The 26,235-nt window shown below is 42.4% G+C and overlaps 1 protein-coding gene and 1 pseudogene across 1 annotated transcript; one reads left to right on the top strand and one right to left on the bottom strand.

The window, feature by feature from the left end:
* Positions 1 to 1,642: 1,642 nt before the first annotated feature.
* Positions 1,643 to 2,868, top strand: LOC106604994 (serpin B6-like; annotated as a pseudogene).
* Positions 2,869 to 5,681: 2,813 nt separating this feature from the next.
* Positions 5,682 to 26,014, bottom strand: LOC106605030 (F-box/LRR-repeat protein 4). The gene is made up of 9 exons (XM_014200258.2): positions 25,855 to 26,014; positions 21,695 to 21,974; positions 21,178 to 21,520; positions 17,641 to 17,977; positions 16,162 to 16,406; positions 15,522 to 15,735; positions 8,346 to 8,417; positions 7,864 to 8,176; positions 5,682 to 7,620 (listed from the first exon to the last, which is right to left on the bottom strand). Exons 2-9 carry the CDS (start codon positions 21,846 to 21,848, stop codon positions 7,457 to 7,459), a joined length of 1,842 nt encoding a protein of 613 aa, XP_014055733.1. The 5' UTR covers positions 21,849 to 21,974; positions 25,855 to 26,014; the 3' UTR covers positions 5,682 to 7,456.
* Positions 26,015 to 26,235: the final 221 nt, after the last annotated feature.

Genomic DNA, 26,235 nt, shown 5'->3' on the forward strand with positions numbered 1-26,235 from the left:
CTCCCTCTCTCTCTCTCTCCCTTAGATAACTGTGAAAAAGGCTCACCAGTGCCCATAATTCCACCATTTGACATTGTTGTTTTTCAACCTCACTCAGACGCATCTGAGCTAACTACACTGTGCGCCCTTAAGTACACAAATGTTTGTGTGTGTTCATTTGTAAACAAGTTATTGTTTAATTATAACTTTGCGTGAACTTTGCTGATCAGTGGGGCGAAGCATGTCTCCCCTTCAGCGCGTAATTATTCAGGCTAATTGCTGGCCCTGTTCACAGAGCATAAAGCACTGCTCATCCCTCAGCATGGCCATCGCACATGCCTTCATTTCACTGCCTGTGTCCCAAATAGCACCTTATCCCCTATATAGTGCCCCACTTTTGATCAGAGCAGTGCTCTATATAGCGAACAGGGTGCAATTTGGGAAGCACTCACTGGCTGTCTCCTCCACAGAAACATTAACAGCATTTTAATGGTTCAATGTCTCTTATGATCCTAGCTGTCAAGATAAAAGCATATGGTGCTGAAAAGGAGGGGGTGGTTATATATGTTATTCTTTTATTCTCACGTCTAAAATGGATATAATAATAATAAAGACATGATGTTAGCAATTTGTCTGTCTTTACACCGTAAACATGCATTGTTGTCCCACCCAGTCTGTTCTCCTTCGAAATCAAAGCTGGGTAATCAGAGAGGACACAAAGCCACATAATGACGACTGTCATGGTGAGGCCTCCCTCAGGCGGGTTAGGTTGAATCTCTCTCCCTATCTCTAAAGATGAGCAAAAAATTATATAAAACAAATACAAATACTTAGCTATATTGTATGCTACATTTTTTTAAACAATTATATTATTTTATCCCCTTGCTAGAATGACACAGCCTTTTTCTAAAATTCTTTATGATATTGGAGAACACATTAAGAGGGATCTTAGACCATTTCTCCATACAGAATCTTTCCAGATCCTTGATATCCTTCCTCTGTGCTTATGGACTGCCCTGTTCAATTCAAATCACAGGTTTTCAACAGGGTTCCAGTCCGGAGACTGAGATGGCCATTGCAACATTTTGTGGTCAATTAACCCTTTCTTTATGAATTTTGATGTGTACTTGGGGCTATGGTCTTGCTGGAAGATCCACGTGCGGCCAATATTCAGCCTCCTGGCAGAGGCAACCAGGCTTTTGGTTAAAATGTCCCGGTAGTGGGTAAAGTTCTTGATGCCATTGACCTTAACAAGGGCCCCAGGACCAGTGGAACCAAAATGGACCCATAACATCAAAGATCCCATTTTTTACAGTAGGTATGGGGTTATTTTGTTATTATGCTTCTTTATTTCAACACTAAACCCACTACCGGTGTGTGTGGCCAAAGAGCTCTATTTTCATGTCACCTGACCATACCACCGTTTCCAATCAAAGTGCCAATGCTGTTAAGCAAACTCCAGGCGTTTACATTTGTTCAATGACATGAAAATAGAGCTCTTTGGCCATGCACACCAGTGGTGGGCTTTGCTTTGAAAGAAAGATTGGCACCCTTGTACTTTTGACCTAAATGCATTTTCTCTTCACCTTTGAGAGCACATCCTGCTCTATAAATCTCACATCAGTTCATTTTCAGTTCCTCCCTATCGCTCACAACAGTTATGATGGCATCTCTGTCTGTGTCAAACAACAAATTCTCCCTGAATCTCTTCAAGAAGATCAGCGAGAGGAACAGCGAAGGAAACATCTCTCCTCTGATCATCTCCTCTGCTTTCGCTATGGTATTCCTTGAGGCCAGGGGCAATACTGTTACACAGATGTCAGAGGCGCTGCACCTCCACAAAGCTGAGGGTGACATCCATGATGGGTTAAAAAAAACTCCTGTCCGAGCTGAACAAAGACAAACCCCATACACACTGAGCCTGGCCAACCGCCAGTTTGAAGGGGCCAGGGGCAATATTGCTGCACGGATGTTAGAGGCCCTGCCCCTCCACAAAGCTGAGGTGTTCAGAAAACTCCTGTCTGGGCACCGTACGCACTACCCCCTATGCACTGAACCTGGCAAAGCCTTTACAAAGCTTTTCTCTGTGAAACTAGAAAGTATTACGGTGCCAGGTTAGAGTCTGTCGACTTTGAGTCCAATGCAGAGGCAGCTAGGGTTAATATTAACAACTGGGTGGATAAAAAGACAGAGGGAAAACTCCAGGACCGGTTGCAAAAGGGAGCTGTCAACAACCAAAACTTGTTGGTGAATGCCATTTATTGCAAGGGCAAGTGAGGAAAGGAGTTCAAGGAGAGATCCACCAGAGAAGCACAGTTCAAGGTGAGAAGAAATTAGAGTAAGCCAGTGAAAATTATGTATCAGGACAGCATGTTCTGCTTGACCTTAATCCCTGAGGTCAACTGCTAGATTCTGGAGCGATCTGAGCATGCTCCCGGAAGAGACAGAGGACAAACTGGGCTGGAGAAGCTGGAGAGGGAGCTCACGTATGATAACTTTGTTGCATGGACCAGGTGGGACATATGCACTTGCCCAGATTGAAGATGGACTAGACCTGCGACCTGAAAGCCGTTCTGGTCAGCATGGGCATGATGGACTCCTTTGAAGAGTTCAGGAGTAATTTCTCAGGGATGTCACCCAACAACAACCTGGAGTTGTCTGAGGTGGTGCACAAGGCCTTTGTAGAGGCGAATGAGGAAGGCACCGAAGGCTGCGGCTACCACAAGGCGGTCTCCCTGATCAATAATGTTAGGGAGAGCATAATATACGTACCTTCAAAGCCGACCACCCCTTTCTGTTCTTCATCCGCCACAACAGTACTCAAAACATCCTCTTCTGTGGCAGGTACTGCTCCCTTTAAAGTGATGCTACAGAGCTTTTGTATAAACGGGCCCCCAATATTTTGCACAATTGTGTGCAACGTCATTCATTTCATATGTGTTACGTCCTGCAAAAAAAAGATATGTTACGAATTCCAATTCATACAATTGGACTTTGCAATGCTTAAGTGTGATCGTCCTTGTAAACAACATTGTCATTTTTAATAATTAATGTCAATTTATGTAATCTTGGTTAACCCAGTAGTAAAACTTGTGTAATCTGGTCAGCTGCATGATTAACTTCTGGGCCAAAACGTGTTAGAAGTTGAGAGTTCCGGTAAAGACGAACATCTAGATTCAATCAGATCAAGCGCTAACCGGCGATAGCCTACACTCGCATAGGTGATGTTTTGGCGGTGTAAGAAGTGGAACTGTGTTGGAGTTGTCAAATCGGCGAGGAGCTGCTCTTGTGATCATTTTCACGAAGCCACACCCGTCCCACTTGCGTTGGAAGTTCAGAACATGAAAGTGTATGCTATATAGAAATAATGACCCTCAAATTGAAAATCATTAGATGTGATCATGAGAATTTCTATCAGCCTAATCGAGGTGTAGATAGAAATTCACATTCCAGTGTTCGAACATTTCTCTTAAAGCGACTCAGTGCAGCCAATGGCAATGTCTGCTTTAGGTATAATGCTGGGAGCCGCTTCTGGATTTGACAGCTCAAAAGCAGTCCCACCTCTGACACTGTCAAAACATCAGCTATGCGGATTTCGGCTAAAGAGAATCTGACTGAATCGGGCCCAAAGTCTCCACCCTCACAAAGCCAAAGCCCCCCCATGTGCAAAGCACTTGCATTGAAGCAGTTTAGGCACTGCCTTCGTCCAATCCTAAAACATCCAAATAAAATAAAAACAGAACTTCTGCTGCTTGTCATCTCACGCATCCCATTCAGTTCCAACTGATTCTTTGGTCTATACGCAAAATCTGCCTACAAGAGATTATACTGTTATTTTATGTTTGAGGAGTTGTTTAATGATGTAATTATGTTGCATAATAATGTCTGTGTAATCTTAATTGGAATATTTGTGTGTTTAATTTGTGTCTGAAAAAAACTACATAAAAGGTTTGGCAACCTACAGAAACATGCATCATAAATCCTTCATAAAATCAGATATAGCCCGTTTCTGGCTGTGGTAACTAGAGGAAACCATAAAATGAACAAAGGAACCCCACCTTTCTGAAAAAACTATAGCTTGGACAGAGGGAAATTTCCAACAGTGACATCACTGATCCATGCACTGCTTTTTCACGCAAGTGTGCCAACAAGAGCCAACCTGTGCAGGCTCAGATATTTTAATTTCACATGATCCTTTTCCGCCTAGTTCCAGCAACTATGATGACTATGACAACTATGATGATCTATGATATATATAACTATGATCTATGATATATAGAACTATGATGATCCGTAACCAGGCCAAGCTTGGTTTGGTTCGGCTCAGTATTGTGGAAGCCGTCATTATGCCATGCTTAGATATTTGCTTGTTAGACCAGCAGTAACCACAATAGTTCAAAATCATCTGTTGGGACAGTTAACATCTGCTCCTTCCTTGTTTAGGGTTCAAAAATTTGACTCCAGAACTTTTAATTTAAGAGGCAATCATTTCATTCAGACTTTTTACTTCTAGATTCATCTGGCCTGGCTCTTGCAAAACAAATACAAGCTAAACTAATTGTTGAGGATCCCCTACGGATGCATTAGGATTATAGTAGAGCATGACAGCGAAAAATCAAGCCGCTGCATCGAGCGGAAAGTCTCCATGAATCACGTTTTGTGTGGGGGGACAGGCAGCGGCGGTGGTAGTGGCGGATCAGTAATCATCGGGGAGGCAGTCCAAATTAATACTTCACCGGCAGCCGCCTCGTTCTCCATCATTAGGGCACATTACAGGGCCACAATATACATCATTAAACCGGGCACAAACAATTTATTAAAAGGCAATTAAGGAGACAAGAGAATGTCACTTCTCCCTGTAGTATTAATAGGCAGTAAAACGGCAGAGGGTTAAGGCTAATGCTGAACTTCCAGTCAACCTTACTAATGGCCTCTAGTTGTTCCAAAAACACAAGATGACCCTTTGCCTGGCTTCCCAAACTCCTTGCTCTGGCCAAATGCTTTGCCACACCCACAGACATTAGTTTCTTCTCTGCAATGAGTCTGGATCTGAGTAACTCCATGATAATTTCTAGAACGGGAAAAACATTCTAACCATTCTGATTGGTCCCAGAAACCATTGGGCTAAGAAAGAGCCAGAACACACGTGTGTAAAGTCTATGGGTTAAGCAGAGGTTTGAAAATGTGTCATTAGCTTTGTTACTCCGATTGGTTAAAGATGATCCAATCACTGATTACTTTGTTTGGTACAACACCCCTCAATTTGACATCACCACAAACTACTTCAATGACGGCAATCTCCGACTGAAGTTCGTAGCAAACGAAAGAGCAGCGGGAAAAAAATTCAGTTTGAGTCGTCAGGCAAGAAGACTCTACCCCTACACTTCAATATAGTTATTTCTGTTGAGTCACCGCTCATGATAAGGCACCTCAGGAAAAAAAAGGGTTCTACATCAAACCTTTTTCCATCTAAAAGAAACTTGTCATTTTAGGGTTCGTTGTTGGCTGAAAAGGTTCTACCCGGATCCAAAAAAGAATTATCCTACAGGGACAAGCCAGAGAACACTGTATGGCACCTTTCTATTTAAAGAGTGATCAAAACAAGATGGTGTAATGTCAGCACAATGTACACTATGAGCCATAAATACAAGGCAGTCGAACCTGGCATTTCAATGGATATACAGTTGGGGATAAATACGTAGTCTCAGTCATCAACCTTCAGTTTATTTAAAATTAAAGCACCCAGTTTCGTCGCAGTAGAGGTGCAACCTTTTTCACTACTTTAGAGCGGTTATTTGCCAGCAAGTCTTGATGACACCACACCTGACATTCACACTTAGTTACGGGTACATTACTAAAGTTTTTACAAATGGCACAAAGTTTGACCACACACTAACTGGGAAAGGTCAATCACTGCAAAAATAGCAGGTCCACATAAATAAATGTCTGTAAATAAAAGTAGCGTTACAATGTGGTGAAAATTGTGGTGGCTTTGGTCAACTAGTGACAGGACAAAAGGAGAGGAACTAGATTTGTGTAGCACGATGACAGATTGTGAGTGTTCGTTGAACGAGTGTTAACATTAATATGTTTTTCAATAGTTTGCCTGTGAAGGTTACTTTAGTGATTTGAGTGTGACCAGACCACATTCCCACAGATAAAATAAAATGTAATCCAAAAAGCAGACATTCACATAACTGCCACTTAATAAAAAGGGAATTGAAAGATGGAGATAAGATTCTGTTTAAAATAAATATGGCTTTGCATGTGTCAATCAAGATGACAGATCTGCATGGGTTTCTTCACTGGTCAAATAAAGCTATAGTGAGGGACCTGGGATTTGCTAGTAACTTTGGTAGAGGACAGGAAGCAAAGCATTACAAATCACTGACACACATGGACACCACATTCAGTCATGAATATAAGGCACAAAAATACTTCACATACTAGCTAGCATGTGCTCAAAATGAAACTTCAAGTTTTGCATAAAGGTAGATTCAGCTATACAAATGTCAGTAGCTGCATATCAGGCCGATATCCACAACAACAAAGATAGTGAAGCGAGAGGATAAGAGAGGCTATTCTACTCCGCAGTAGTTGCCCCTCAACTATCACATTTGCAGGAGTGTGAAACGACCTCCCATGCACATGCGAAGATGCTCTGTTTGGGAATGTGGGTGCTCACAAGTACAGCCTATTGTATAGCGTTTATTCCTCAATATCTTTGTTTCACACTGCTGCTCGTATCGCTGAGTCTCAGTTTAAAGGAATTGCTTCGTAGCATTGGAGATGTGCAATAATATACTACAAGATCAATAAATAATTAAGGATGGTGATATAATTTTACAATCATACAATGTACAACATCAAATACACCCCAAAAATGTTTTGTCTCAGTATCAGTGCCAAATGTAAATTTTTCTGAACTCCCATAATTTTCGTTGTCTCAGAACAAACTGTGGCAGTGGAAATCAAACAGGACTCAAATGTTTAGCTGAAAAAAATTAATTAAACAAATTAAAACAATATGAACAAAATAAAAACCCTGAGATTTCAGATTCAGATGCAACATTGCAGTCACCCATTTTACAAAATGCGTCACAGGAGGGGTGGACAGATGACAAGCAGCCGCCAGATGTGTCAGTTACTAGGCTGACCAACGATGAAATCTAGCGGCTTTGAAACCGTGACCCTGATTTCAACCAGTTTTCCTCTTAAGACTCTTTCTTGCATTCAGCGGCTTGACACGAGGAGACTGTGTTGAGGTGTGGGTGAGGTGTTCAGCTGATGCTCAGGGCACCACAACACTCCTAACCATTCAGTCCACATTACAATAGGCCTCAGTGCTCTCAGCCATCAGGCGCATTCATTGTACCCAATGGAAATCCAGTACTACTCCTCCCCGCTAGTCTAAATTAGCACCTCCCCCTGGTGTCCCTGTGTCACTGCCCCTGTGTGAGGGTGGGGCTGGGTGAGGTCACTGGGTAAAGCTCTTCTTGATGGCCACGTTGGGGAAGAGTCCGCAGAGCTCTTGGACGATGCGGGCGTCCACCTGCGAGCAGAAGGACACGTCCAGGAGGAGGAGCTTAGGACACGCCTGCAGCAGCTTCCTCAGGGAAGAGGAGCTTACCATCCGGGTGCCTGTCAATCAATAACACAAACATACCACACGAGTGAGCAACATGTGTGTGAACACTCAGAAATACATAGATTAATCAGATAGGCAATTACAGACAAATAATAGTGAATACTGTGTTTTAAATGCTCCAAGTAAAATACTATATTCAAATATCGGGTGTGAACATAAAATTACTTTATATAAACTTGTGTGAGACCGAGAGAAAGAGAGATAGATTAAGAAAGAAAGGGGGAGGTAGTACCCACCCAGTATGTCGAGGTGCTGCAGTGCGGGGCAGTTGGCAGCCAGTTCCTCAATGTCCGAGTCGCACACGGTGCGGTTGGCGGTGAGGAAGAGCTTCCTCAGGCACGGCAGGTTGCGGGCCAGGTGCTGGAAGCAGCCTGAGCTGCTCTGCAGCGTGGAGCACCAGCCCAGGTCCAGCTCCTCCAGTAGTCTGCACCCTGCAGCCAGCTCGGCCAGGCCACGCTCCGTCAGGTTTCTGCAGCGCCACAGGTCCAGGGAGCGCAGTGAGCGGCAGCGGACAGCCAGCATGCTGGCCACCACGTCATAGTCGTCTATCTGCAGGGAGAACATAGGGGTGGTGACCTCAGGGCTGTTAGCTAACATAGAATGACTGAATCAATTGTCATGATTCTTGATTGTGGTTAGGAGTTAAGCTGATCCTAAAATGTCTATCTGGCGCAAGAGAAGGGTATGATAGTGAGTGCATTTGTGGGGGGCATCTTACCATCACACAGCTCCCCAGGTTGAGGTGTCTCAGCTCAATGCAGAACGTTAGGATGCTCAACATGGCTGTTTGCTGCAGCAACATAAACAAAGCAAGAGAGAGAGAGAAAATGTCACGAAGTTGAGTTAAGTTTCTATCAACTCACCCAAAATATGATGATTGCACCCCTTTTTGTACACACACAGTAAAATGAGACTGAGGTATGGGTATCAAAGGTGTCACTTCAAAAATTACAATAACAGGTCTACCCATGTTATTCAATATCTCTCCAAGATGACTTGGTCTAGCAAACACACAACTCAACAGTATTAGGGTAGTATAACATTTCAAAACGTAAAAAAAGACATTTGCTTATCACCAATCCACCATTGCTAGACAGGGATAGAGGTGAGATTTCAATGTGGAACTGTCAACATTCCACCGAATGGCAATTGAGTGTGCGTGACATGTACTTTAGCAAGCATCTCTAACGTGTATGCTTGTGTGTGTTGTGGTCTCTTTTTATGCCTTTTGACAGTCAGAGAACTATTTAATTATACCAGTGACAGCTTAATGACAGACAACAGGGCTGGATGACACATAGGACTGCAGACACACACACACACAGCCTGCTCAGTCTGCCTGCAGTAAACAACCTGAAAGCCTAGTCCTCAACCTCACTGCACTGGAAAGACTACGGTATGGTGTCTGCCTTAGGAAAAGGCTGAAACATGAGAACAACACTCAGAAATGCTTTGTAGCAAGCCTGGGCGAGAACAGTGACCCGAGATCTGAGTTCATTACAAATGATGACAGCAGAGAATTAGTCCTACGTAAACCACAATGATGCCATCCACAGGTCATGCATCTAATAGGAAACTCGACTACCTCTTAACCCATACACCGCCAATATAGCCATGTGCATTAGCCTAAAAATAAGGCATAACTTGTGTTACATCGTCGTCTCAATATATGCTACTCAGCAAACGCTTTTAACCAAAGTGACAATGCAGTGAGTGCATACATTTTTAGTATGTGATCTCTGTGGGAATTGAACCCACAACCTTGGCGCCGGCATCATGCTTAAGTTATGGTTGCCCCAAGGTTCGATACTCGGCCCACTACTGTTTACAATCTATAGAAATAACATCGGTAATGCTGTAAAATGCAGATGAAACCGTGTTCCATTGCGCCATTGGTTGGCCAAGCCTTTTCACACATGAAATCTGATTTTCAAGCACTGCGGAGGACACTATTGGATCTAAAGCTAGTACTAAACTCAAACAAAACACATGCTTTTTTTCTAGGTCCCATAACCCAGATTTAAAGGAATGTGTAATTACTAGTATGAACAGTACACAAATTGAGTGAGTTCCTTCCTACAAATATCTTGCTATCTGGCTTGATGTCAAACTGTCACTTTAAAAAACATGTCACTGAGCTGGTAAAGATGTTGAAGTTCAAGGTTGGTTTCTTTAACAGAAACAAACTTTTGTTAATAGGAAGGAAATTGTCCAGGCCACTTTTATGTCTATTTTGGATAATGGGGATATTATCTATATGCATGCAGCAGCATCTACACTTAAACCAATAGATGCTGTTTTTCATTGTGCCCTTAGGTTTATTTTTGTTGACGGTTATAGAACTCACCATTGTGTTTTGTATCAAAAAGTGGGTTGGGCTCTTTGTATGTAAGGAGAGAGAGCAGCATTTCTTTGTGTTCATCTACAAAGCACTCATTCAGAAACGTCGTATGTATCTATCATTAATTCAATTTAGACATACAAATGACCAAACCCGGTCTCAGGCTTGGATAACACTGGACGCCCCTTCGGTCTCCACACAGTTGGGTAAAGCGGCTTTAAGTTTTTTGCCTCCCCTTATTTTGATTTTTTTTATTTCACCTTTATTTAACCGCGTAGGCCAGTTGAGAACAAGTTCTCATTTACAACAGCGACCTGGCCAAGATAAAGCAAAGCAGTGCGACAAAAAAACGACAGCAGTTACACATAAACAAAAATATACAGTCAATAACATGTGGAACAACTTCCAGAGCTCTCTGAAATGAGATGTTCTGGTCCCCCTTGGTTAGTTCAGAGTAATGAGTAATTCTCTATGTTGAGAAATGTGTCTGTTTTTCTTAATAAATGGTTTGTAATTTTGTATATTGTATGTGTTTGATGTATTTATGCAGGGCTCATCTGTACGAGAGACCCTAGTGTCAGTATGACTTTCCTGTGAAAATAAAAAAGAATGCTCTTACCACATTCTTACCAATTGAGCCACACCGGACCGAAGGAGCAATAGCATCACTGTTCTAAACAGCGCACCTAATGTGACAGATTCAAATATCTGTTAGAAATTTAGAAAGAGGGAGAATCTAATAGCAACAACTAGGATTGTTGCTAATATGACTAGGACTGTTCCTTTGGCTTCTGGACAATGAAAGAAAGTTGATATGAAAACCAACAGAACAGGAGAGAAATGCTGTTTAATGGCATGAAGTCTTCATAAAAGAATTGCCTCCACATTTCTATGGTTGGATTTTTGGTAGGCTATTTTGAAGCAAGGTAAGACTTTCCTCGTTACAGGGAAGTAAAACTTCCAGGTTTGAAACTATTGGCGCAACGGTCTAAGGCACTGCATCTCAGTGCTAGAGGCATCACTACAGACCCTGGTTCGATTCCAGGCTGTATCACAACCGGATGTGATTGGGAGTCCCATAGGGCGGAGCACAATTAGCCTAGCATCGTCCGAGTTAGGGTTTGTCTGGGGTAGGCCGTCATTGTAAATAAGAATTTGTTCTTAACGAGTTAAATAAAGGTTAAATAAAAAATAAATATAAATACTGCCTCATGCTTACATTGCAAAGTGGTGGGTGACGCGCTGATGCACTCGAATGGCAAATGGGAGGCTCGCTTTAATTCCGAGTTGAGATTGAGAAATACACATTGTAACTCTTTTTAAATTGTGGCCATCAAAACAGTTAACAATTCTAAATGCAATCGTGTGCTATTTGTTACGCAATGACTGGGCTTATAAAAGGATGTTTCACTCCAGTAGGCTACCAGCTTTATGAGGAGCTGCTCTCGAGCTGTCTGACAGTTGATAGGCCATTCCGCTCCTCAGACTAGGCTCTGTATGATGTGCACGTGTGATAAGTAAGATAGGTGATTATGGCTAACGAAAATACACACTTGCCAATTTAATTCCAGTAAATTATGCAAATTAACCTATAGACCGATAAGCATGACCGGTCAAATGCATTTTTGGTGGCTAACCGATTAACATCCCTATTTAGCATACAGTGCGTTCAGAAAGTATTCACACCCCATTGCTTTTTTCACATTTTGTTGTGTTACAGCCTGAACTTATTAAAACGTATTGAGATTTTTTTGTCACACATAACACGGCATAACGTCAAAGTGGAATGTTTTTCAAAATGTTTACAAATTATAATTACAAAATGAAAAGCTGCAAGGTCTTGAGTCAATAAGTATTCAACCCCTTTGGTCATGGCAAGCCAAAATAAGTTCAGGAGTAAACATTTGCTTAACAAATTACAAATTGCATGGACTCACTCAGTGTGCAATAGTGTTTCACCCTTTAAACCCCAATATAATTCTAGAATGCTGCTGTGGATTACTGAGAATTTTCAAGATAAAGCTCATTCTCACACATTTCAAACAAACAGACATAGCTCAAAAACAAAGAACAAAATGAGAATTACAAGTTAACTTATTAAAGAATAGGTTGTGCTCTTTAAAACTATGACACCACATTCACGTCAATAGGAATAACACTCATGCTGTCTTCCATTGTGTAAAGACACTATCAAAAAACGATTAACACTCAACACAACAAAAAAAAACTAGAGTTTTAAATTGCAGTACATTTGACCAAATTACTCACTTAAAAATGTACCAAGTACAACCCATACTTAGAAATATTATTTACATATGAATAAATCAAATTATCCAAAATGTGACCAGGACAATATTCAGAAACTATTTCAAAACACACACACAAAGTAGGCCATTTGATTGACAATGATTCTTACTTCTGTAACAATTTAGAAACGCAAACAGCTATTCAGAGACTACAGTATTTCAAAATGTAGGTAACCTCTCTCAATAAGATTTAGTACAGACCAGGGCTGACAAAATTTAGAAATAGTAGCCTACTTTGACAATTCAGTGAATGCAACAAGTATTAGATAGAGACGGAAAAAGAGAATATACAAAACACAACAAATGTTCAGAGACAAGAGATTTGTAGGACATATTCATATTTCACACTGTCACTTTAGTGTTTGCATTTAGCATACAACATGGAACTTCTAGAAGCATGGCCCCATCCTGCAAAGTGGCATAGAGCACCCAAAAGGAGGTTTCTACATATCTCCCATTTTTTTGCACTGCGTCCACTCTGGATGCACACCAAACACCCTCTCTTGTGCCCTTCAAACTTCACCTGCTTTCAAATTAGTTACAACTCAGTCCACACGCCCTAGTGCCACACTCGTCTCCCCTCTTCCTGCCACTGAAGCAATATCAAAGTGAATGCACAAGCAGCATTTTGAATGCCTTCAGGGACCAGCGCCTGTGTTTTCTGGGAAGGGGCCTTTGCAGGATCCCCCATAAAATGTACGCTTATGATGGCAATGTTGAGCATCCCCCAAAACACATACTTCCACCATTTTCTACGTGTGCATCCAACATTGTAATAGCTCCTCAGCTGGTCAAGATGGTCAACCCCGCCCATGTTCTTGTTGTCATCCATTACAAGCTCTGGAACAGTTAGAAGTTCCTACTACTTTTAAAAACAACTCCAAAACCCATGCCACTGTCACTTTAGGCCCAGGCTGTGTGGTACAAGGGTGAATGGTGGGACTTAAGGCAGACACGCCATGGAAATGTAGGCTCCCCTCTCGGTGTGCTCCCTCTCCCTCCAGTCTTTTCTCCCTCCTCGTAACATCTCTATCCCGCCAATTATCTCTAACTCCTATTCCTCCCTGCCTTTTACTGCTGAGCCCTGACTCTCGACATCACTTCCTTCACTTTCACTGACCTAGAAGAACAGTAACAGAGGGAGAGGAGAAACAAATAGGATACAATTGTAGTCAGGAACATAATCCCTCTCCCTGCCTCGCTTTTCCTTCCTCTACACATACTCTCTTCCTAATAAGGGGTTCCCATAATAAATTGTGTGATAAAGTTAGCTACACGCCTCCCATTCCACACATGCACGCACGCACAAACTCTCTCTCTCTCTCCTCCAATCAACTCTTGCCTGACAGACTAACTACAGACATCACCAATGTTAGCTGATTTGTTACGAAGCTGGGACAGTTTCCAAATGAACTGCATCGGTAGAAAACGGGACAAAACAAGCAACTTGTTAGCTGGCTATCTGCACCCAGCAAACATGCCAAACCATAACCTAAACCCAACTGATAAACGACTTCATTGCAGTAGCTAGTTAACAGGTTGTCTGTAGTAGTGAAAGTGACAGCTGAGGTTGACGCTTCGTGAGCGCCGTCCAAATTCACCGCTACACACAACTTTTCTTGCCTGACAGACTAGCTAATTAGCTAGCTAGCTATAGCAAGCAGTTTCCATATAATTACATTGGTAGAAACAAGAGAAAACAAGCAACTAGTTAGTTGACTATATACAGCTAAACACTGCAACTATTTCCATGAGACAGAGAGCAATCATTCAAGCTTGAACACGTGCACGGATGTGCTCGCCTGTACCAACAAAATGATGATTTACTAATCTGTGAGCTATTCCCCAAGTTTCACAGCATCAAACATTGAAGACACCAAACTGCTATTTACTTATTTCACCTCGACATCATCACTTTTCAAAGTGCAAGGACGTGTGCGAATCCGTATCACCAACCCACGTAGATAAAGCCTCTTTCACAGTGAAAAGTCATGTCTGCTTCTACGATGTAATTTTCAGTAATGAAGTTGACGACAACAGGTTGTTAGAAAGTTCATTTTGCAATATTGACACAGATATTGTTAGAACAAGGCCGTTCACGGCCATTACAGTAATTTAAAGAAAGGCCGTTCTAAAGTTAATATGATTTTTGAATGACTACCTCATCTCTGTAACCCATGCAGGTACACAGGTAAGGTCCCTCAGTCGAGCAGTGAATTTCAAACACAGATTCTACCAGAAAGACCAGGGAGGTTTTCCAATACCTCACAAAGAAGGGCACTTATAGGTAGATGGGTAAAAAAGAAAAAAAAGCAGACAGTGAATATTCTTTTGACCATGGTGAAGTTAATCACTACACTTTGGATGGTGTATCAATACACCCAGTCACTAAAAAGATACAGGCGTCCTTCCTAACTCAGTTGCCGGAAAGGAAGGAAACCACAAGGCCAATGGTGACTTTAAAACAGTTCGAGCTGAATGGCTGTGATAGGAGAAAACTGAGGATGGATGAACAACATTGTAGTTATGCCACAAAACTAACCTAATTGACAGAGTGAAAAGAAGGAAGTGTGTACAGAATAAATATATTCCAAAACAAGCTTCCTGTTAGCAAGGCACTAATATAAATACTGCAAAAAATGTGGCAAAGCAATTAACTTTTTGTTCTGAATACAAATTGTTGTATTGGATTTGCCTCAAAACACAACATTACCGAGTACCACTCTCCATATTTTCAAACATAGTGGTGGTATGCTTGTAATCATTAAGGACTGGGGAGTCTCTCAGTATTAAAAAATCAAACGGAACTGGAGCTAAGCTCGGGCAAAATCAGTGAAGACAGTGAATGTTCCTGAGAGGCCGAGTTACAGTTTTGACTTAAATCTACTTGAAAATATATGGCAAGACCTGAAAATGGTTGTCTAGCAATGATCAACAACCAATTTGACAGAGCTAGAAGAATATTGAAAGGAACAATGGGCAAATGTTGCACAATACAGGTGTGGAAAGCGCTTAAAGACACCAAAAGGTCCTTCTACAAAGTATTGACTCAGGGGTGTGAATACTTATGCAAATTAGATATTTCTGAATTTAATTTTCAATACATTTGCAAAAAGTTTTCACTGTCATTATGGGGTATTGTGTGTAGATGGGTGATTTTTTATTTTTATTTAATCCATTTTGAATTCAGGCTGTAACACAACAAAATCTGGAATAAGTCAAGGGTTACTTTCTGAAGGCACTGTACCTCTATCTTTGTGCGGTAGAGCACTAGCCGGCGCAGTTGGGTGAGCTTGGAGATGTGTGTGAAGGCCTGGGGGTGTAGGCGGTCGCACGAGGACAGGTTGAGTTCCTGCAGCCCGGGACACGTCTGGGAGATGACCTCCAGACACGGTTCACTCAGGAAGTGACAACACGACAGCTCCAGACACACCAGGCTCCCGCCACATGCCTTCATGAAGCTGAGGGGTAGGAGGGGGAGGAAGTCAGACCTGTGTTGTGGCGTGGCAACACAACATTAACAGGGAAGTTCCGGATTTGACAACTTTATGTTAGTTTCAGTCTAAAGTTTTATTAGTTGCATGTACGGGATACACATGGTATACACCGTCCAACTAAAAAATGCTTACTTGCAGGTTCCTTCTCGACAATGCGACAACAATAAATAATAAAAGGTAAGAATATGAACATAAAGAAAATGGCTCAGTAGAATAAAGATTTTAGCACAAGTAAAATACAGAAAGGTACAATTTATAGTCCAATATTTACACAGATGATTCCTCACCCTGAAATCAACGTAAGTGATGGGCACACACATGCCACGCTGAAGACAGACCAATGAACCACAAATGTCCAGATCGTCTAGCCCCCCCACCCCATTAACTCACCTGCTGAAGCCAGTGAGGGTGAGGGCTCCGCGGTTGCCGGTCCAGGAGAGGTTGAGCCTCTGAAGCAGGGTGCAGCGGCCCTGCAGGTGGCCCAGGGAGGCGTCACTGAGGCGAGACCAGTATGGCTGCAGGCTCAGCTGGATGTACTGGAGGGGGTCACAGCAGTGCTGGTGGAGTAGCTTACAGGTCTGGGTCAGGCGACACAGGTCGGGCAGGGTCAGGTGGCTGACTATCAGCTGGATCAACTACAGAAAGAGAATAAGAGAGAAGGGAGGATGGTGGGAGAGGGAGAGAGAAAGATAAATAATGGAGGAAGAGAGAGAAGGAAAGCAAGAAAGCAAGAGAAAAGTAAACAGAAGGGATGATGTCAGGCAGAGCAGATTAATATAAAAAAGTGTGTGGCACACACAAAGCAATATTCTTGTGGCAGTGAGTTTCAGTGTGGCAGTGAATCTGCTTGTTTGTGCAATATGGATGTGTGCTTCTCTCAGTAAGACAGAGGTAGAGAGAGAATAGATGTGTGCATGTGTGCAGTGAATAAACAATACGCTGTCTGTTCAACAGGGTATCAAGCAAGCAGATAATAGCTATATTGTATTTCACACACACACACACGAAAATTACTATTTTGTAAGCATAATATCAAATATCTCCATGGGTTCAAGCCAGTATGTTTAGGTCTATGGGAGATATCTTTTGTCCAATTAAGTCCTCGCAAAGTGCAAAAACTGCCCAAGATATCCTAAGCATAAACATTTTCAGTAGATAGGACTAACCCAACTCAAAATCATGCAAACAAAAATGATCACTGATGAAACATCATACTGGTCACAAAGACAACACACATTTGTATATTTATGCACACTCACTCCATTATTTGTTCAACTGAACACTCACAGACTTACATGGTGACACTAAATAGGCCAATTGGGGGCCTTTAGTCAGTCTTTCTTAGTCATGTGCACCAGGTGTAACTGCTCGTACATGTCACTTTTTGGGCGAACCGACCGAATTCAATTGAAATTCTATATCACATGTTATAGATCTGTCATTCTCATTAAAAGCAAGTCTAAGAAGCATTATATCTGTTTTATGTGTGCTATTTCTATGCTTCCATTAAGTTTCACTTCTGCGTCTTTTACTTTCAGTTTTGTACACCAGTTTCAAACAGCTGAATATACAATATTTCTGGTTATGGAAAATATTTTTCATAGGGGTTTAGATGGTACAATGATTCTCTACATTATACTTGCTTGTTTTAGTCACATAAACTGATATCAGGCGTACTATTCACATTTTTGCAACCAGGAAATGGCGGAGCGATTTCTGCATAGTCCATCTTTAAAACCAAAGCGAGAATTGTTTGGAAAACAGCATCTTGCAATTGTCCTGCAACTATTACCGTTTCGTGGACAGAAAATGCAGCCAGCAGCCATGTGTTGTAGTATATGTGAGTGTCTAATAGCGTATTCTCCCTACCTCGTAGGGCAGTTTATCGAAGTATCCATTCCCCAGGTTAATGTGCTTGCCATCCCCGGCCTGTCTGAAGGAGGCTCCCGGGTCAGACAGCTCCTCATCGCTGTCACTCAGGTCACAGATGTCGATCCTGGGCATCTTATAAAGGGAGAGGATGGGCCTCTCTTTCTGGCCGCGCAGGACGACGGCGTCCAGCTCCGTGTAGTACTTTAGCAGGGAGCTGTTGACCTCCACGCGGATCAAGTTGGTGGGGAAGCTCAGCTGCTTGATGCTGGGGGAGAACTGCCTGGCCTGGGGTGTCAGCACCTTGGTGGGCTCCTCAGCCCACAACACCTCCCACCTGGGGACAGACAGAGGTACACCTCTCAGGAGGTACACACGCACTCACCACTCTTCAATCTGAGACATTCACTTAGGGCAGTTTTCCCATACACATACTAAGCCTAGTCCTGAACTAATAAAACGTGCTCAATGGAGATTCTAAGTGAAAGTGCTTCTTATTCCGAGACTAGGCTTAATCTGTGTCCGGGAAACCAGCCCATTGAGTACAAACACGAATTTCGTTGTGGTCCTGTGTAGCTCAGTTATTAGAGCATGGCAGTTGCAACGCCAGGAGTGGGTTAGAGTCCCAGGACTACCCATAAAAATAACATAAATAATGTGCACCCATGACTTTAAAAAGGTCCAATGCAGCCGTTTTAAGCTCAATATCAAATCATTTCTGGGTAACAATTAAGTACCTTACTGTGATTACTTTTGACCATTTTAATTGAAAACAAACAAAATAGCTTCTTAGCAAAGAGCAGTTTCTCAAGCAATCACTTTTCTAGGACTGTCAGAGTGGTCTGAGTGGGGAGGGGGAAACTGAAAACTAGCTGTTATTGGCAGAGAGGTTTGGAACTCTTTCTTATTGGTCTATTAACTAATTAAAAGAAAAACTCCATTCCACAATTGAGAGCATCTTGACTGGCTGCATCATTGCGTGGTATGACAACTGCACCGCCCTCGATTGCATGGCACTACAGAGGGTGGTGCGGACAGCCCAGTACATTACTGGGGCCGAGCTCCCTGGCACCCAGGACCTCTATATCAGACGGTGTGAAAGGAAGGCCCGGATAATTGTTAAAGAATCCAGACACCCAAGCCATAGACTGTTCTCTCTGCTTCCACACGGCAACTGGTACCGGAGCAACAAGTATGACACCAACAGGCTCCTGAACAGCTTTCTATCACCAAGCCATAAGACTGCTAAACAGATAACAAAATGGCTACATGGACTATCTGCATTGAACCTTGTATTACATTTTTATTTTTGCACAGACTATGCACACACTCACTCTATGCCCACTCAGTCCTTAATTTGCTCACACACACACACACACACACACACACACACACACACACACACACACACACACACACACACACACACACACAGACTGTATACACACACATTTCAGCACATAAACGCATGTTTCAAATAAACGCTGGGTCTAAATGAATTGTTTGAGGTTACCATGGACACAGCTTTGATATTCCTACGGTCATGTGCATTGAAAACATTCTTTAAAAATGCTTTCATCGTTGCTAGCCATGGCGCCACCAAAAAGAAAACACGACTTGTGATAACCGGTACCGCTCTCCATGGTGCTGAATGGCGAAATTGGGGTGTATGATAGGCAGCCTAGTCTTTGCAAGTCTGACCTGCGATAAATTTGTTATTATAACGGTCACAATAAACAATGTGGTAGTCTTTTAAAAATTGTATTGAGCAAAAGCTGTGTGCACTAAGGAAATAGACAACTGACTCAAATAGAAGCCTGTCTCATAATGCACACCGGTTGTGTTGAGAGATTGAAGCAAACAAACACCCGGACTATTAACCTGTTGGGTCTAGGGGGCAGCATTTGCACGTCTGGATAAAAAAAATGTACCCGATTTAATCTGGTTACTAATCCTACCCAGTAACTAGAATATGCATATACTTATTATATATGGATAGAAAACACTCTAAAGTTTCTAAAACTGTTTGAATGGTGTCTGTGAGTATAACAGAACTCATTTGGCAGGCAAAACCCTGAGACATTTTCTGACAGGAAGTGGATACCTGATGTGTTGTATTGACTTTAAACCTATCCCATTGAAAAACACAGGGGTTTAGGAATATTTTGGCACTTCCTATTGCTTCCACTAGATGTCACCAGCCTTTACAAAGTGTTTTGAGTCTTCTGGAGGGAGATCTGACCGAACAAGAGCCATGGAACGGTGATGTCCCATTAGACACCTGGCGCGCTACTTCATGTTGGGTACCCTCGTTCCAATACGTTATAAAAGGCTATGCATTCGTCCACCTTGAATATTATTCATGTTCTGGTTAAAAAAGGCCCTAATGATTTATGCTATACAACGTTTGACATGTTTGAACGAACGGAAATATATTTTTTCCCCTCGTTCATGACGAGAAGTCCGGCTGGCTTACATCATGTGCTAACGAGACGGAGATTTTTGGACATAAATGATGAGCTTTTTTTGAACAAAACTACATTCGTTATGGACCTGTGATACCTGGAAGTGACATCTGATGAAGAGAATCAAAGGTAATGGATTATTTACATAGTATTTTCGATTTTAGATCTCCCCAACATGACGTCTAGTCTGTATCGCAACGCCGTATTTTTCTGGGCACAGTGCTCAGATTATTGCAAAGTGTGATTTCCCAGTAAGGTTATTTTTAAATCTGGCAAGTTGATTGCGTTCAAAAGATGTAAATCTATAATTCTTTAAATGACAATATAATATTTTACCAATGTTTTCTAATTTTAATTATTTAATTTGTGACGCTGACTTGACATATCACCAACAATGCATGTCCTGTTTCTAACATCCTTGAGGTTTGTGGAGTGTCTTTACCAAAACCTTTTAAAATCGTAAAACGAGTTTCCTCAATTCCACCTAGCCCCAAGAGGTTAACTTAAGTTTTACGGTACATATATTTTTTTTACCATTATTTTACCAGGTAAGTTGACTGAGAACACATTCTCATTTACAGCAACAACCTTGGGAATAGTTACTGGGGAGAGGAGGGGGGGACGAACGAGCTAATTGTAAGCTGGGGATGATTAGATGGCCGTGATGGTATGTGGGCCAGATTGGGAATTTAGCCAGGACACCGGGGTGAACACCCCTACTCTTACGATAATTGTCATGGGATCTTTAGTGAGCATAGAGTGTCAGGAAACCCGCTTAACATCCCATTCGAAAGACTCCAATCACTGCCCTGGCGCATTGGGATCTTTTTTTTTTTTAGACCAGAGGAAAGGGTGCCTCCTACTGGCCCTCCAACACCACTTCCAGCAGCATTTGGTCTCCCATCCAGGGACCAACCCTGCTTAGCTTCAGAAGCAAGCCAGCAGTGGGATGCAGGGTGGTACATAGGGAAGGTGTGAAAGTAGCTATGGATGAAAAGCAGAGATTTCACGATAGAAGATTTGTCAAAATACAGTTCTACAACCCAAGTCCCACACCACCACTGGTCCTCACCTGACGTCTGTGGGAGGGTTCTGAGAGAAGGGGTTGAGGGAGCAGGCCATGATCTGGACAATGGCACCCGGGTGGTAGGTCTCCAGCACCTCCACAGCTGTGGGGTAGACAGGCTCCTCGAAGGCCAGCTCGATGTAATCCTGGCTGTGGAAGGCCTTGGGTGTGCGGCGGAAGGGCAGTGGCGCGCTGGCACACTGCTCCCACCACGTCCCGTATGCCCTGAACACGGCCGTCTGGGTGAAGTCCCCAGAGCTGGGGTAGACGTTGGGCATGCCGGCCAGGTTCCACATGGTGTACGACATGCTGTTCTCACTGCCGTAGTGGGAGCTGAAGTCCAGCACCTCTATAGGATAGGATAAGGTTAGTCCATCTGATCCCAATCCATCAGACAAAAGCACACAAACACACATTTTGCGAGGAGCACAGTGTCAGCTCCAGTGCAGCACACCTGGAGCTATTTTAAGGGGTTGGACTAAGTGCCTTGCTAAAGGGCACAATAGCAGGTGAATGATCATACCTTTGGCATACTGTTCCACCTCCACGCTGATGGGCAGGGTGGCCCGCTGGCCTGACTCCACGGCCCGCCTGCTGGTCAGCGCCTCACCCCGAGTTCCGCTCCTGGACCGGCGCCGCAGACAGATATAGTAAAACATGCTCAGAAGGGTTAGCATAGGGAACAGTTGGTCAGGGGAGCAGTGGGCTGGGTGTGGCTTGTGGGAAGAGGCCCCAGAAGCCCGCCTGGCTCGGGAGGTCGTGATCAACACAGCGCAGGCTACAGGCCCAGCCACTTACAGGACCTGTGGGTTAGGGAAAGAGACAAAAAGACACACAAGGCAAGAGTTAGAAAAGCAAGACAGAAAAAGATTCCCCATTGATCCTCAAGAGCGCTAGTAGTAAAACCTTGGGCCAATCCTTGTTTTCTTCACAAATTGCTATGAAATAAGCAAATGTATCTGTATAAGGGATGGATCGAAGTCAACTTTATAGCTTGCTATTACAATAATATATTTTATTAAAAACAATATGTTTCTTGCTCATGATGTTATTGAGTTCTTGACCTCACAATAAGACAGATTCAAGTAACTTACACTGTGGTTCTGAAACTTGAACCATTGAGGCACAATCAATAATTGCATAATTAATTTCAATTTCCATCTTCATTTGAACAAGAGGGCTTTGTGTTGGAGCCTATTTCTTCCTATTTAAGAAATAAAAGGTAGGCCTACCTGTCTGACAGACAAAATTAGGCTATAGGCTGCTATGTCCATAGATTTGGTCGGTCAATTACTCCACCCACCATTCACTCTTTAAATAGCCTCCCTCCATGTCAGTGAAGGGCTGTTAAGTTAAATCCAAGACTCAAATTGAGGGGGTATGTGAGGGTGCCATAAGCCTGCCTTTTATTAAAGAAAATGGCAAAAAGCAGAGGCCTACCCCTTGTCATCTTAAAACAGATCCAATTGTATAAAGTGATCAACAGTGCAGTCGGAAAGTACTTTTCCCACGTTGTTAGGTTACAGCCTTATTCTAAAACTGATTGGGAAAAAAACGATGACAAAGTAAAAAAAAACAGGTTTTTACACATTTTTGCTAATTAATCAAAAATCAAAAAACGGAAATATCACATTTACATAAGTATTCAGACCCTTAACTCAGTACTTTGTTGAAGCACCTTTGGCAGCGATTACAGCCCAGAGTCTTCTTGGGTATGATGCTACAAGCTTGGCACACCTGTATTTGGGTAGTTTCTCCCATTTATTTTCTGCAGATCCTCTCAAGCTCTGTCAGGCTGGATGGGGATGCACAGCTATTTTCAGGTCTCTCCAGAGATGTTTGATCGGGTTCAAGTCCGGGCTCTGGCTGGGCCACTCAAGGACATTCAGAGACTTGTCCCGAAGCCACTCCCGCATTGTCTTGGCTGTGTGCTTAGGGTCATTGTCCTGTTGGAAGGTAAAACCGTCCCCCTAGTCTGAGGTCCCGAGCTCTCTAGAGCAGGTTTTCATCAAGGATCTCTCTGTACTTTGCTCCGCTCATCTTTGCCTCAATCCTGACTAGTGTCCCAGTCCCTGCCGCTGAAAAACATCCCCACAGCATGATAATGCCACCACCATACTTCACAGTAGGGATGGTGCCAGGTTTCCTCCAGACGTGATGCTTGGCATTCAGGCCAGAGTTCAATCTTGGTTTCATCAGACCAGAGAATCTTGTTTCTCATGGTCAGAGTCTTTAGGTGCCGTTTGGCAAACTCCAATCGGGCTGTCATGTGCCTTTTACTGAGGGGCTTCCGTCTGGTCACTCTACCATAAAGGCCTGATCGGTGGAGTGCTGCAGAGATGGGAGAACCTTCCAAAAGGACAACCATCTCCACAGAGGAACTCTGGAGCTCTGTCAGAGTGACTATCGGGTTCTTGGTCACATATATGTTTAAACCCAGACAGCTTTTAGGGAAACACTTGTAACCTTCTCTCAATGGGTTAAGCCACTTAAGAAGAGTAGCCAGCAGTTAAAACGTACATTTGTATGCGTGGGTAGGCATACTCTGTCTGCCTAGGCCTAACTTCTGAAAGTACCAAGCTCAGATTCCTAATGACGTCTCAGATTTAATTATTAACAGGGACAGCTTCGTTGCAAACAAGACACACTGATTTGGCATGCAATTCCACGTCATTCTACGTAATTTTAATACCACACAAATTACAGAAACTGTCCCTGTTAATAATTAAATCTGAGACGTCATTAGGAATCTGAGCTTGGTACTTTCAAAAGTTAGGCCTACCCAGACAGAGTATGCTTATCCACACAGAAAAATGTAAGCCTGCAAATACGATGGTAGATTCATCCAATGTTTTTACTATAAATTAGATCTTTCCACCCCTACTCTTCTCCACGGTGAACCCACAACCTTCTGGCCCGCAGCCCTGAGCACTATCAACATTTCTGCATTGCCATGTAACGCTAACAGGACAAAAAGTCAAAGAAATGAGGGCAAATGGTAGACATGTTCTCTGCTATCCATATTGTTTTAATTATTATTTGGGGTATAGGAGAGGGTCACTTGCATTTCCAAGCATTCAGAGGTCAGACTTTCTCCATGTAACCCTTATTATAACATTTACTCCCTAAACTGACATATCTTCTAGTCTACAACAGTTTGAGTATTATTCTCTACCTTAGCAGCATGTATGTTTTTTGGTTTGCTGTCTGTTTCTTCACACCAAACAGATGTTTGCGACAGTACCGCTCTGCCACAAGGTGGAGAAAATGGGCTAACTCTCCTTGATAACTAGTCCTGATGATGTCACTTTGGTTGGAGGTAAGTAGCAAATGGCTCAAGGCGAGGGATATACTACAAAGCAAGATCAATGAGTTAGCCAGCTAACTTGTCTAAATATTCTGCATTTTTTTTTTTTTTTTTTTAAAGATGAGCTTGAAATAGGCATGGTCTGATTGACCCAACAACCAAAAACCTATTTCTTAGTTTAGCTTTTAATGAACCAGCTAGCTGGCTTACTTATTGATTCTGTGGTCCTGTGTAGCCAGTTGGTAGAGCATGGTGCTTGCAACACCAGGACTGTGGGTTCCACGGGGACCAGTATGAGAAAAAAAATAATCAGAAAACGTATGCACTCACTACTATAAATCACTCTGGATAAGAGTGTCTGCTAAATGACTAAAATGCTACGTTTTTGGTCAGAGAGCACACAACACTCCCCAATGACATCACACCACTCATGTTATTATCGAAGTTTACCCTGTAGTTTCAGTGTTACACAAAAACACCTAGCCTAGGCTTACTGTTACATGTCTAAAATGAGGATGAACTGCTGTCGTACTTCCTGCCTAACCATTTGGTTTTCCATGAACACAATCTTCCTCTTTGGTTAGGCCTAGGCTATATCAATGTCATATAGCAATCATAAATTATAGCCTACTCCACCACATGAATTTAGTCTCAAACCAACAGATTGGAAAGCAAGTTTCCTTGCAAAGATACTGGCAAAAGGATAAAAACATTTCAGCACCGGATAATACCTTAAAGTGAAATGATTGTACTATTGATAAATACTACTTCACGTTGAGCTGAAACATCAAAGCTTTAGATGTTCCTTCACAGATGTGTGTCAAATTATCTTTCCTCTACTTCCCTCTCCGTGGGCCTACCCCCACCCTAGCCAAATTTTGTAGCTAGAATCCCTTTAGTTTCCACAAATTCTTGACATAGCTAGCTAAGCTAAACCTACCCCAAACATCTGTCAACAAGCGACAGAACATGCCATTGCAGCAATGCCAGATATAGCTTGTTACGTCGTTGTTGTTGTAACGTTAGTTGTTCTTGTGATGTACTATAGCTAGCTAATGATAAACCATGGAACACACACTAACGTTAATCAACCAGGAATGTGGCTAGGTTAGCTGTGATTATCTTGACATATGGTGGACCAAAAATAAACCAGTAAAAATAAATATAATTTCAGCTAAAGTTGATGCAAATGCTCACTTAATCTAATATTTAGAAGACTTGATAATATGACGTTTGTAACTGACGAACATGTAAGTGGATATTGTAGCCAGATAGCTAACGTTAGCTAGCATGATTTGTCTAGCTAGCAAACGACTAACTACTGTGGCAGACTCAATAATAAGAACAAATATAACAAGGTTTACATATGTACTTACGTTAACAGTAGATCAAATTAAGCATTCATATAGCAAGACTGTCTTTGTTCCATATCTGAGATTATTTTAGCAGAAATCCTAAAACGGCAGACTTTTGTTCTCACTTCTGTTTACATCGAGTATTAATGCCTATGAAGCAGAGCATTATGGGAATTATAGTCTTTTGTACTGGAAATATATTTATTCTGGTTGTGTATGTGTGATTATAATCAGGAATTGAAAAAAAGTGTGAATAAAACATTTTTCTGTCAGAATTGACTGAGAATGTAGTGGTGTGACATTTATCCTCTCCTAACAGAGCACTCTCCTGACACAACCTGCCTCTGACCTCTCAAGGCAGAGGGACTGCATTGTTGGCTGTCCATCACACACACACAGAGA

Source organism: Salmo salar, chromosome ssa05 (assembly GCF_905237065.1).
Source record: "Salmo salar chromosome ssa05, Ssal_v3.1, whole genome shotgun sequence".
NCBI classification, from domain to species: Eukaryota; Metazoa; Chordata; class Actinopteri; order Salmoniformes; family Salmonidae; genus Salmo; species Salmo salar.